This window comes from Somniosus microcephalus, chromosome 8, assembly GCF_052327205.1.
Source record: "Somniosus microcephalus isolate GS21.2 chromosome 8, FLI_Smic_1.0, whole genome shotgun sequence".
Lineage (NCBI taxonomy): Eukaryota > Metazoa > Chordata > Chondrichthyes > Squaliformes > Somniosidae > Somniosus > Somniosus microcephalus.
In genome coordinates, this window is record NC_140994.1 from 12,785,728 (window position 1) to 12,799,343 (window position 13,616).

At 49.0% G+C, this 13,616-nt stretch overlaps 1 protein-coding gene across 1 annotated transcript in view; it reads left to right on the forward strand.

The window, feature by feature from the left end:
• Window positions 1-279: 279 nt before the first annotated feature.
• The window catches only part of LOC147113321 (golgin subfamily A member 7B-like), a 39,732-nt gene continuing 26,395 nt past the window's right edge, over window positions 280-13,616 (forward strand). The window contains exons 1-2 of the mRNA XM_085994253.1: window positions 280-380; window positions 13,342-13,467. Of these exons, the coding sequence (XP_085850379.1) occupies window positions 372-380; window positions 13,342-13,467 (135 nt within the window). The 5' untranslated portion in view covers window positions 280-371. The remainder of the gene's footprint in view (window positions 381-13,341; window positions 13,468-13,616) is intronic.

The window sequence follows — 13,616 nt, forward strand, 5'->3', positions numbered from 1 at the left end:
TTGGCCCCAGGACAGCACCTGTGCTCTTCCGAAAGACAGCGCCTCTGACCGTGCAGCACTCCCTCAGCACTGCACTGGGGGTATCAGCCTTGTGGTCAAGTCTCTGGAGTGGGGCTATGACCCCACAACCTTCAATGACTCAGAAGCAACTGTGCTGCTCACTGAGCCACAGCGGACAGCACCTGGAGCAAGAGGCAGCCTTGACCTGTCAATCAATCGCTCCCAGGGAATCTCCCCCGGGCGCAGGTGCGGCTGTCAATCACAGCGGTTGCCCTGGGTGACGGAGGTTCCCTTGGAATCTGGGGCAGGTGCAGGGCTCGCCTGTCAATCACGCTGCCAGCGGCCGCCGGCCCGGCGACTGCGCTGCGGAGATGGCCGAGGTAAGAGAAACATTTGCTCGTGTCGCGCCCGGTGCATTTCCTTTTCAATGCAGCCTCCCGGCCGGTGCATTCCCTTCAATGCAACCCTCCCTCCCTCCCTGCCTAAGCTGTGGGTAGAGGGAGTTGTACATTCATTTGCAATTTAAAAAAAAAACACCTTCCCACAGCGACAGCAACCGGGGAATCCCCGCCCATTGCATGCGATAGGAAGCTGTACACACAGCCGGGGACAAGATCTCTCCTAACGGGGACAATCTCATCCCTCTTGCTCGGGATTGAATCCAAAGTGCGGCCTGTCCAGGACAGTCGAATATAAAAAAAATGAATAAATCGTGCACGCTGTGGTTGCATTTAAAATTTTGCACATTTAAAAAATAAAAATTGCATCTTTTTGCGCAAATGTGCATTTATTTATTTTCATTTTATTATTGTGGTGCATCGGCACTCCCAGTTGGGCCTGAACCTATTGCTGCACGGATATAAAGCAACTGTGGTTATCAAGCAATTCCTCTTTATTTTAAAACAAACCGCTTTTGCTTACAAAGGGTTCGAGAGTGGCTGATAACTGTTTGCAACACAAAGAAAGACCAGATTACTAAAATGTGGCCTAACAAAAAAAAACATGACCTCTGTACTCTGTTATAGGGGGGCATGTGATCAATAGGAGTGCAGTGTCTAGCAGTCCTGCTTTTTAAAAAAGAAAAAAAATCCTTTGGTTCCAGAGTTGTGCCTGACGAACAGCAAATGTTGAACCAGCTGCTATTTTAACTCCAAATGTGGGCAGTGCCGTACTCGGTGGTTCAACTGAGGTGGTGTTCTTTATGCTGTGAAGATTAATATCTACACACCGCCTTTCCTCAAAGTCCTTATCCTTAAATGACATCATGAAGGGTAGCTTTTGCGTCTTATTCTACATGTATAAATGAATGGCAGTCCTGGTAGTCGCATGATCCAATGATAATGGAGTTGTTGACCAATCACAGCGATCATAGAAACATAGAAGATAGGAGCAGGAGTAGGCCATTCGGCCCCTCGAGCCTGCTCCGCCATTTAATGAGATCATGGCTGATCATCCAAATTCAGTACCCTGTCCCCGCCTTCTCTCCATATCACTTGATCCCTTTAGCCTTAAGAAATATATCCAACTCCTTCTTGAATATATTTAATGAATTGGCTTCAACTGTCTTCTGTGGTAGAGAATTCCACAGGTTCACCACTCTCTGGGTGAAGAAATTCCTCCTCATCTCTGTCCTAAATGGCTTACCCCTTACCCTTAGACTGTGACCCCTGGTTCTGGACTCCCCGACCATCGGGAACATCCTGCATCTAGTCTGTCTAGTCCTGTTATAATTTTAAAAGTTTCAATGAGATCCCCTCTCATTCTTCTAAACTCCAGCGAGTACAAGCCCAGTCGACCCAATCTCTCCTCATACGTCATTCCTGCCATCCCAGGTATCAGCCTGGTGAATCTTCGCTGAACTCCTTCCATGGTAAGAACATCCTTCCTCAGATAAGGCAACCAAAACTGCACACAATACTCAAGGTGTAGTCTCACCAAGGCCCTGTATCAATCTCCATCATTGAGTCTACAACAGACCCAGACATGAGGTGAGGAAAACCCCCAGTGGGGGAGAGCTTTGGGAACCATAGGTCCAAAGTCACCCGTTCCTCCCGAGCTCGCTGCACTCACCACACGTCACGTCGCAAATTACTCAGACTGCGTCCCAAAATGTTATTTTCTGAAAGAAAAATCTCTAATTTGCATTTGAATTAATCAACACTAACTGCTTCCCCCGGGGAGCCTGTTCCGTAGATTGACCACTCGCCCACTGAAATAATGTTTCCGCAGATTCGTTTTGATTTTTAATCCCCTTTCAAGCGCAGAACATGACCTGTTCCTCTGGGGCCGTGGGTGTTCAGGCCAATTGTCGCAGCCCCACCATTGCCACATAGGAACAGGAGGAGGCCATTCAGCCCCTCGAGCCTGTTCCGCCATTCAATGAGATCATGGCTGATCTTCGTCCTAACTCCATATACCCGCCTTTGCCCCATATCCCTTAATACCTTTGGTTAACAATAATCTATCAAGCTCCGATTTAAAATTAACAATTGATCTAGCGCCAATTGCCGTTTGCAGAAGAGAGTTCCAAACTTCTACCACCCTTTGTGTGTTGAAGTGTTTCCTAACTTCACTCCTGAAAGGTCTGGCTCTAATTTTTAGACTCTGCCCCCTAGTCCTAGACTGCCCAACCAGCAGAAATAGTTTCTCTCTATCTACCCTATCAGTTCCCCTTAATATCTTGAAAACTTTGATCAAATCACCCCTTAACCGTCTAAATTCCAGAGAATACAACCCTAGTTTGTGTAGTCTCTTCATGTAATTTAATCCTGGAGTTCAGGTATCATTCTGGAAAACCTACGCTGCCTCGGTTGTGTTGAGCTAACAGCACAGACCAGCGACTTAACCCGATGTGTATGGCGTGCTGTGCTTACTCACTGAGCCAAGGAGGGGGGGAGACTTTGGTGCTTCTACATGTTACTGTGGACTTTGACTGTGGATGTTCACCGAATGTCCTAAATTTGTAAGCAATCAGGTATTGTAATAAAAACAGACAATGCTGGAAACACTCAGCAGGTCAGGCAGCATCTGTAGAGAGATGGTGTGGAGATGCCGGTGTTGGGCTGGGGTGGACAAATGTAAGAAGTCACACAACACCAGGTTATAGTCCAACAGTTTTATTTGAAATCACAAGCTTTCGGAGCGCTGCTCCTTCGTCAGGTGAAGTGGAGAGATGCCTATAGACACAACTTATATAGTCAGAGAATAATGCAGAGAGCATTATTCTCTGACTATATAAGTTGTGTCTTTATGCATCTCTCAACTTCACCTGACGAAGGAGCAGCGCTCCGAAAGCTTGTGATTTCAAATAAAACTGTTGGACTATAACCTGGTGTTGTGTGACTTCTTACATCTGTAGAGAGAGAGAGAAAGAGAGTCAACGTTTCAGGTCGATAACCCTTCGTCAGAACTGGAAAGGTTAGAGATATAACGGGTTTTAAGCAAGTACAGAGGCAGGGAAAGTGGGGGAGGGGAGGAAAGAACAAAAGGGAAGGCCTGTGATAGGCAGGAGAGATTAAATGACAAAAGGGATAATGGTGCGAGGCAAAAGGAGATGGTAATGGGACAATAAGGAACCAAACGATGGGTCTAGAGGAGGTGTAAATGGGAATAGCAGACTCATTACCAGCACCTGCTGTTACGAAAATATAGGAATAGTGCTTAAATTTGTTGAACTCAATGTTGGGTCTGGAAGGCTGTAAAGTGCCTAATCGAAAGATGAGGTGCTGTTCCTCGAGCTTACGTTGAGCTTCATTGGAACAGTATTAACATAGAAACATAGAAGATAGGAGCAGGAGTAGGCCATTCGGCCCCTCGAGCCTGCTCCGCCATTCAATGAGATCATGGCTGATCATCCAAACTCAGTACCCTGTCCCTGCCTTCTCCCCATATCCCTTGATCCCCTTAGCCTTAAGAAATATATCTAACTCCTTCTTGAATATATTTAATGAATTGGCCTCAACTGCCTTCTGTGGTAGAGAATTCCACAGGTTCACCACTCTCTGGGTGAAGAAATTCCTTCTCATCTCAGTCCTAAATGGCTTACCCCTTATCCTTAGACTGTGACCCCTGGTTCTGGACTCCCCCGCCATCGGGAACATCCTTCCTGCATCCAGTATTGAATTGTATTCATTTCATATTTTCAGTCGTTTTTTCAATATTTGAGGGGCTAAAGCGAAGGCCCATAGTGGAGCAGATCACCAGGATTGAAAACTGTAGGAGAAAAAGGAGGAGGTCAGTCAAGAAACTGTGATTTGCAACACCAAGGTTGGGCTTTGAAAGCCCAGAGACTGTAGGCGGGGTTAGTCAGAGGGAGTTCAGGAGATCCACGGGTTGAGATACTGGGAAAGGTGTATTAGTGTGAAGGCGGTGGATTGAGGCTAGAGTTCAGCACAGGGAGGAGGAAGAGCAGGTGGAGCCGGAGCTCAGCGCATGAAGACCGAAAGTGTAGGACACCACCAACAGCAGTAGGGAAGACCAGGTAAACTGGGAATGAGCGATTAGGCAATGCCAAGTTTGGGTCAGAAAACCTCCTAATTGTAGCAGGAAAACTCTGGTGGAGAATAAGTCAGAGTAAGAGATGTTAAAAAGAAAGAACTTGCATTTATATAGCACCTTTCACGACCACCGGATGTCCCAAAGCGCTTCACAGCCAATGAAGTACTTTTTGAAATAAACACAGAAAATGCTGGAGATACTCAGCAGGTCAGGCAGCATCTGTGAAGAGAGAAACAGAGTTAACGTTTCAGGTCGATGACCTTTCGTCAGAACTGGAAAAAAAGCAGGAAATGGGACAGATTTTTAAGCAAGTGTAGGGGTTGGGAAATGGGGGGAGGGGATGAAAGAACAAAAGGGAAGGCCTGTGATAGGCTGGAAGGCAGGAGAGATTAAGAGACATTAAGAGATATTCAAGGCAAAGGGAGATGGTAATGGGACAGGTTAAGAAACAAAGGATGGCTCTAGATGAAATGTGAATTGCGCTGGCAAAATGAAGGACAGCTGCCATGTGGGAGAAGAACAAAAGACACAGACAAAAAGTGTGGATAAAAAATATATATATGATAGGGGCCGAGGTTATGATCTGAAATTGTGGAACTCCAGAAGGCTGTAAAGTGCCTAATCGTACGTCCATGTCAGGACGGTGAAGTCCCCTGCACGCTGGAACCTGTGTCCCAGCCCCCATGGTACTTGCAGTACGAGTCTCCCGGTTCCATTCTTTGTGCAGTTGATTACACTCCTCCCGGGAGGCGCCCCCCCGGCTACAGTTTCTTCTGCATCATTGACTACCGCCCATCCCATATGGGGCGTCCCATCTATGTACTGTCTGGACCCGTCTACGTACAAGGTAACATCCACGATGTCTATTGGCTCTTTTAGCTGGCTGGGGTCCTCGCATTCTATCCTTTCCTGACATTCATGTGGTTCTCCCTCCACTGCCATTCCCTCCGCGGGGTTGGGTCCCAAATCCCTTACAATACGTACTGATTTATCTTTGGGCAACAGGATAGCTTCCCATCCTACCCGTCGGCTGTCCGATGCTGTTTTGAATCTACCTGTATTTAGTAGTTCTACTATAGTGTGTCTAGTATGTAGCACAATTTCTCTGGTCATTATTACTGGTTCACTGCCCCTTACTGCCCAAGTGGCACAGTCTATTGCTGCCATGCATCGTGGCATGTCAACTACCACCGGTTCTCCTCGGGTCGAGAAGTAGGCGACCGGTCTCATTCGCTCCCCATGTTCCTGGGTTACTATAGCGCTATAATGACCGTTCTCATTGTGGGCGTACATGTGGAAGGGTTTTCCCCATATCGGGCAGTCCCAGAGCGGGTGTCAAGTGGGATGTGGAGGAAGAGATTGCTAAAGCTGAGTGCTGGTGAGGAGAGGCAATGGGGATCAGATTGAGGGTGATGGGAAATTCATACTCACTTTTCCAGTGCGCAGGTCATGAAATCTCTTCCTGCACTGAAGCCAGGTTCTGCGGGTTATCGACAATGAGTTGACCTCCTGGGCCACCTGGATCCAGACAGCCTTGGTTTGCTGGGGAGGCTTCTTCCTCCCTGAAGGAATGGATGAACACCTCTTTATGTGCTTTTGCTCCCTCCACTAAAGCCTGCAGGGCAACGTCATCAAATTGGGGTGCAGACCTAGGTCTCTGGCTGGCCATTCTTCCTGCAGGTGCCTCTCACTGCAAAGGCCAAAAGGTTGGCAGTCTGCAGAAGAAGCAAGGCTTGTTGCAGACCTTAAATGCAGCAGCAATGATGACGTCATCGGAGGCGAGTTTCAGACTGGAAAAACTCATTGGCCATGGGTTCCCACACGCTGGAACTCAATTGGCCAATGATGATGTCATCGGAGGGCCTCTTTAAGGCAGCTGACTGCTTGACCCTGCTCTATCCCCCATTCCACTGTCTAATGCTGCCTTTCCTCCTTTGACCAAATCTTGTATGGGTGCGGCGAGCTGTGAATGGCCTTCAGTAAAATTCCTACGGTAGTTAAAGAGGCCCAAGACCTTTCGGACCCCTCTCACATGGTAGGGGCGCGGCGCCTTTCTAATAGCTCCCTTTCTGTCCATGGACATCGATCGTTTTCCTTGTTGGATGTCGTAACCTAAGTATTGTACCTGTGTCTGGCCTACTTGGGACTAACTTTAAATCCTGCGTTTGCTAATTGCTCCAACACCGTCACTAACGCTCCCACATCTCCTCCCGGACTGGTGGATGCTATGAGGAGGTCATCTATGTATTGTAAAATAGTACTGCCGTACGGCGTTAAGTCGAACCCCTCTAATGAAGTACGCGTGGCTCTGTGGAATATCCCAGGGCTATTATCAAACCCTTCGGGTCCCCTCGTCCAGATGTACTGCTTGTTTCCTACAGTGAATGCAAATTTTTTCTGTGACTCTTCTGCCTATGGTATTGTCCAAAACCCATTTGCAATGTCCAGTACCGTAAAAATCCCGTGTTCTGGCTTCAGTCCATTAAATATAGTGGCTGGGCTAGCCACGATGGGACACTCCTTTGGGGTCACATCGTTCAGAGTCGTATAATCAATTGTCATACTTTCACTCTGCCAGCGCATTTCACACTTCATCTCGAGCCATCCTTTGTCTCTTTACCTGTTGTAAGAGTCATGAAAGTTTAAGAAAGAAAATACTTTAAAATATTGGTTAAATAGTATAATAGTTAATTTACCTGACTGACTTATTGTATTGAGAAACCCCCTATTTTCTTGTTCCAGTAGTATAGTCTGAGATACCCCCTTTATTCTTGCTACAATGGTACAGTCCTTAAGCTTGTCACATGGTATCCAGCCATTTTACAGCAGAAGCTGCACGAGGCTGGAGAGAAGGTAAAGGCTTTTGAGGGCTGGAGCAATACAGTTTTTGACCGTGTTCGTTTAAACGTGTTTTGCTTTGTAATTTTGTTTGTAAGGTGTTACAGTAAACAGTTTAAAGACAAAGTTACGTTTTGGAACATTTTATTTCGACACGCGTCTACTCGTTGTTAAAAGCCTCAAAGCTCAGTGGCTGCATGTTTGGAAATTATGAAGCGCCACTACATTAGTCAAAAACTAGCGCCACTACACCTGTCCTATTACCATCTCGTCTCACCTTGAACATCTCTTAATGTCTCCTCACCTCCCAGACCTTCCCTTTTGTTCTTTCATCCCCTCCCCCATTTCCCAGCCCCCAAACTTGCCTTTTAATCTGTTTCATTTCCTGCTTTTTTCTCAGTTCTGACGAAGGGTCTTCGACCTGAAACGTTGACTCTGTTTCTCTCTCCGCGGATGCTGCCCTGGCCTGCTGGGTTTTTCCAGCGTTTTCTGTTGTCATACGGTCTGAACCGGCCAGACCGGGGAACTTGTAGCTGACACTACCAGCCTGATGATTCCCTTTCCTTCCAAAGCCTTCACTATTTCTTCTAACGCTTTCCTTGCTTCAGGTTTTATCGGACACTGTGTGGTTTATGGTCTGGGCCTTTGACTATGACTGGGGGGTTTAGTCACTAATCCGCAATCCTGTTGTCTTTGGCCCATACCTCGGGGATCTGTTGGCATATGGTGCCCCAGACCCCTTTTTTGTTTCCAATCTACTTCTATAAGTTTAGCAGCAGCTAAGTGGGCGGTTGTTCTCCGGGGGTAACCATGGGCCCCTCCCTGTCCGCCCCCCCTTTGGCCAGGTCACTTGGTCCCTTTTGGGGTCAATTATGGCTCCTAATTCTCTCATTATATCTATTCCTAACACTGTTCCCTCGGTGGTCTTACATACCCACATCTGGGTGGCCATGATTATACCTCCTATTTCTAGCAGAGCCGTTTCACTTTGATATGCTTTTATGCTTCCCCCCCCAACTCCAAGTATGTTTACACTATGTCTCGTAGGGAGAGGAATGTCAGTTATGGATACGGACACTCTGGTGTCTATCAACATTTTGCATTGCTGGCCCCCTAACAACACATCGATAAACATTCGGGGGTCCCTTCCCTCTCCGCCGGGGGCCGGTGCTTGCCTATTTCTGATTCTGGGAGGCGAGCGTAATCATTTTGCGGGATATCCTCCAGGGTCACTCCCGAGTCTGTTTTACTACCACCGCCCTGTTGGCGGGGTCCCTGTCCTGCTTTCCCTCCCCCAGGTCTGCCCGTTTATGTCCGTTTTTTTCCGACAGTTTGAGCAAATCGGACCGTTACCTTTGGAGGCCTTGCATTCCCACTTAAAGTGGCCGGGCTTACCACAAGCACAACAAATTTTTATCCTGCGATTCGGCCTTTCCCACGGCTCCCACCTCGGCCGTCTGCCCCTGGTGGCTTCCCACCTTGCATGACGTTTGTAAAATCTCCTCCCACCGGTATCCCCATCCCCCAAAACCCGTTGGTGGGCCGGGCCCATTCCTTCCTCTTTAACATCTTCAGAAAGATTTCATCGTCTCGCCCCGTGCGATCCTGACCCCGATTATGCACAGTATGCCTGATATTTTCTTTCTGCGTAATCCGTGACGGGCTCCCCTTCTGGGTAACCCCAGTGCTGGCCCCAGGACAATCTTAACTGCCTCCTCGAAGGTGTCATGCATCTGTTTTTGGGGTCGGTCCCTGTTCGTCGGTGAATGTACCATTTCGATACTGTGGTGCCAGTTTTGCCCATTGCCCTTGGGGGCACTTGGCCTTGACCAAGATATATGTATCCTTTGGGTGCATGGCATGGAAGTCCTGCCTTTTCATGTAAGGCTTCCCAGCAGGCTGTATTGGCACTTTTGGGTTTTAACCTGGGTAAGTCCTTTCGGAGGAGTTTTTCTCCTGGTGTAAAGGGGATGTGTTTCATTTTTTCCTGTTACCTCCTCCGTCCCCCTTATTATCTCCATTCCCGTCCCCCGCCCGCCTCGCCCGTCGCCCGCCTCGCCCGTCCCCCGCCCGCCTCGCCCGTCCCCCGCCCGCCTCGCCCGTCCCCCGCCCGCCTCGCCCGTCCCCCGCCCGCCTCGCCCGTCCCCCGCCCGCCTCGCCCGTCCCCCGCCCGCGTCCCCTCGCCCGTCCCCCGCCCGCCTCGCCCGTCCCCCGCCCGCCTCGCCCGTCCCCCGCCCGCCTCGCCCGTCGCCCGCCCGTCCCCCGCCCCTCGCCCGTCCCCTGCCTTGCCCGTCCCCTCGCCCGTCCCCGTCCACCTGTGCCGCCCGTCCCCCTGCCTCGCCTGTCCATCGCACAGTTGGTTCAGCGCTGGATTAGGGTCAAAGGTAAAAAAACCTCCAGGTGTGCGGAAAAGCAGCAGAGTGTGCACAGTGCTGGCCGCACTGTCTCAACAGCTGTCCTAGGAGACTGCTGGCTGCTTGGCAATGGAACCGGACTAGCTCTGCTCCCAATAAACATTTGTCTCTAATTGATACCTCTCTTTTGTTCTTCTGTCCCTTTTTCTCCTCCATTTCTCTCTGCCTGTTTCTGTCCGTTTCTCTCCCCTCTCCTCCCTCTGTCACTGTCTCTCTCTCTGTGTCTCCCTCTCGCTCTCCCTCTCTCCCCCTCCTCTCTCTGTGCTGGATTTTCCAAGCCCCGAGGAGGTGGGCATGGAGGTGGGACAGCCGGTAAATTCGGAGATAGTGGGGACGGATGGCAAACCCGCCCCCATCCTGCCTCCGTGCCCTTTTGCCAGGAGGCGGGAAGATGTGCAGCTTCGGGTCCCGTCTCCTGGAGGCGGGAAAGGCATTTAATCCTTTTAACTGCCTATTAACAGGTAGTTAAAAGGTAGGAAAAAGGATTAGTGCCATTTTACCTTCACAGGTGAAGGCTTCCCGACCTCGGAGAACCCCGCCGGGTTGGAGGAGACGTGGAGGAGTTCTGTGGCAGTCGGAGGCACCTGGAAGTAAGGTGTAGAGGTGAGTGATGGGTGCAAGTGTGGAGTGGTAAGTATGTAAGGTGAGTGCTAAGTTTAAAAAAAATATTCACTTACCTTGTTTTCTTCCTTCAGCCGCGGTGGATCAGGAGAGCTGACATCCTCCTTGTCAATTTCACAGACTGGCTGTTGGAACCTCCGACCCAACAGCCATGTGAAATTTACAAAGTTGAAAGGTTTGATGAGTCCTGAACACAAGGCCTCGTCAAACTACAGAGAATGTCAGTGTTTGACAGCTTCACAGAGCTGTTAAACGCTGACATTTCTTCTTTAAAGAAGTCTAGACAGACAGCACGTCTGACGTCGATGTGATCTGTCAGTGACTTGCTCCCTAATTGGCCTGCTGAGCACACAGGGCGGGCTTAACAACGTCAATCAGGGGAAAATCCCTCTGATTGGTCAGGCGAGGATGGAGGCGGGACATTGACACGACAAGCAGCAGTCCCGCCTCCAAGTCGTCTCCATTCACAAAATCCAGCCCTGGGTCCGTCTGTCCCTGTCTCTCTCTGTCTCTCCCTCTCTCTGTCTCTCCCTCTCTCTGTCTCTCTCTCTCTGTCTCTCTCTGTCCCTCTCTCTCTCTGTCCCTCTCTCTCTCTGTCCCTCTCTCTCTCTGTCTCTCTCTCTCTCTCTCTCTCTCTCTCTCTCTCTCTCTCTCTCTCTGTCTCTCTCCTCTCTCCCTCTCTCCGTCTCTCCGTCTCTCTGTCTGTCTCTCTGTCTCTCCCTCGCTGTCTCCCTCTCCCTCCCTCTCTCTCTCTGTCTCTCTGTCTCCTCTCTCTCTCTCCCTCTCTCTGTCTCCCCCCCTCTCTCTCTCTCTCTCTGTCCGTCCCCCTCCCCCTCTCCCTCCCCCCCTCCCCCTCCCCCTCCCCCTCTCTCTCCCTCTCCCCCCTCTCTCAATTCAATTCAATTCAATTCAAATCGCTTTATTGGCATGACAAGGTGCATCGAAAAACATTTATGGTTGAACACATAAACACAGATCTATCCATACAGTGTATAAACAGATATATCCGAGTGTATAAATATACATTCATATAATTTGTATATACTCTTTTCTTAGATTTAATGGTTGTCCCTCTGTTTATGGCAAGCTGTAACATAGTGTGCCGCTAAGGTTACACAATTTCTCTCTTCCCCTAGTAGGTATGGGAGTTTTTGGTCGTCATTCAAATTTCTGAATTCCAGGCATACTTTTGTGAATTTTGGGTAGAAATTCTTCCTTATGCCCTGATATTTTCTACAAGCTGTGAGGAAGTGCATCTCTGTCTCCACCACTCCCTGACTGCAGTGAGAGCATATCCTGTCCTCTCTTGGTAGCCGGGTCTGCCTGTGTCTACCTTTTTCGATGGCCAGGCTATGTTCACTAAGTCTGTACATTGTCAAGGTTTTTCTCAGTTTGCTATCCTTTACCATGGTCAGGTAATCAGCCAAGTAGCAATTGAGTTTGTTTTGGGTTTTTGTTGTTTCTGCCCAATATGACAGATATTTTTCCTTTTGCTTAATGACGATTGTGTTGGGTCAAATTCTTTGTGTTACGCTGTCACTGTCCTGGGGCTGGTTATTGTTAGTAGTGTTAGTAGTTACTTCACTGAGTCCCAGGACTAGTTGACTGAGGGTATTCTTCTTTATGGTCCTCTCTTGGCATTTCAGGGCTTTGTAATAATAGCAGTGGGGGTTGCTCATTTTTAGGTGTTTCCAAAATTTGGTGGCTCTTTTTTGGATAGTGATTATTAATGGATATTGGCCTAGTTCTGCCCTGCATGTATTGTTTACGGTTTTCCTCTGAGTCCGGAGGATACTTTTACAGAATTCTGCATGTAGGATCTCAATTGGGTGTTTGTCCCATTTTGCAAATTCTTGTTGTGTTAGCGGTCCCCACACCTCACTGCCATAGAGTGCAATTGGTTCAATTACTGATTTAAAAATTTTGAGCCAAATGCTAATTGGGATTTCTATTTGGATTGATTTTTTAATGGCATAGAAAGCCCTTCCTGCTTTCTCTTTCAGTTCATTCACAGCCAGATGAAAATTTCCCATAGAACTGATTTTTAAGCCCAAGTATCTCTCTCTCCCTCTCCCCCCTCTCACACACTTGGCAGAAGTAGCTCATTTGCTCATCACGACCTGTGTTGTATTGGGTTTGGAGAGGGTCGTTTAGGCTGCTGACCCTCAGTGTGCGGGTCTTGTGCGGCCGGTAGGGCCCAGTAATGAAGACGGTGGCTCCGTCCAGCGTTTGTTTTCTTTGGGGTTACCGCCGGCTGTGTGAGACCCCGTGCGTCGGGAACTGGCGCGTGAGCACGCCACGAAAGCTCAGTCTGCAAGTAGCCACCGTCCCTTCGCACTGCTGGCTGGGCTCCTGTCAGAGGTTGTCCAAATTCAAGTAGTTTGCTCACACCAGTTCTGACCTTTTCAACAGGAGACGTGGAACACAGGAGGTACATCTTCCCTCATCTCGCCTCCAAGTGAGGGGTCGGTTATATTTTTTAAAAATCGAAATTGAATCACTCCGCTTTACTCCCACGCGCTTCCCAACGTCGAGAGCTGAGAATGAGGCGAGCCAAGCTGCTCTTCCAGCTGGGAATGGTGCAATGGCGCCATGAGCAAAGTCAAGGAAGGGAGCGGTCTCCTATTCATTGTGAACATCAGTGCGCATCCTGAGGCGTTTTCTCTCCCTCTCTCTCGCTCTTTCCTCATCCAATCTTCCAAAAGATAATCCCACTTGCTGGTGGGAGATTTTTGGGGGACTGGGAAGAAAGCGATCGAGCTCTTGTTTTTAAGAGGGGGTGGGGGGGGCGGTTGAGATTCTAGGCTAGATTTTGCAAGGCCCCACCCCGATTTTACGATGATCCAACTGTGTCTTCGGCCCAACTGGTAGCATGGAGCCTCGCCGAAGATACCCGTAAGCATTTATCTGGGGATGTGACCAATAGCCCCTGCATCACCTTTACTCACACGTTTGGTTCTCTCTCTTCCAGGTGCACAATCTTCAGGAGTTACGACCGAGCGCCTCACTGGCAACAAAGGTTTTCATCCAGCGAGACTACACGGATGGCATCCTCTGCCAGTTTCAATCCAAGTTCCCGCCAGAGTTGGAAAGCCGGGTATTTTAAAATTGCCATTTTTTTGTTTAAGAATGTAAGAATTAGGAGCAGGAGTCGGCCATACGGCCCCTCGAGCCTGCTCCGTCATTCAATAAGATCACGGCTGAACCTTTACATCAACTCCACTTTCCCGCCCGATCCCCATATCC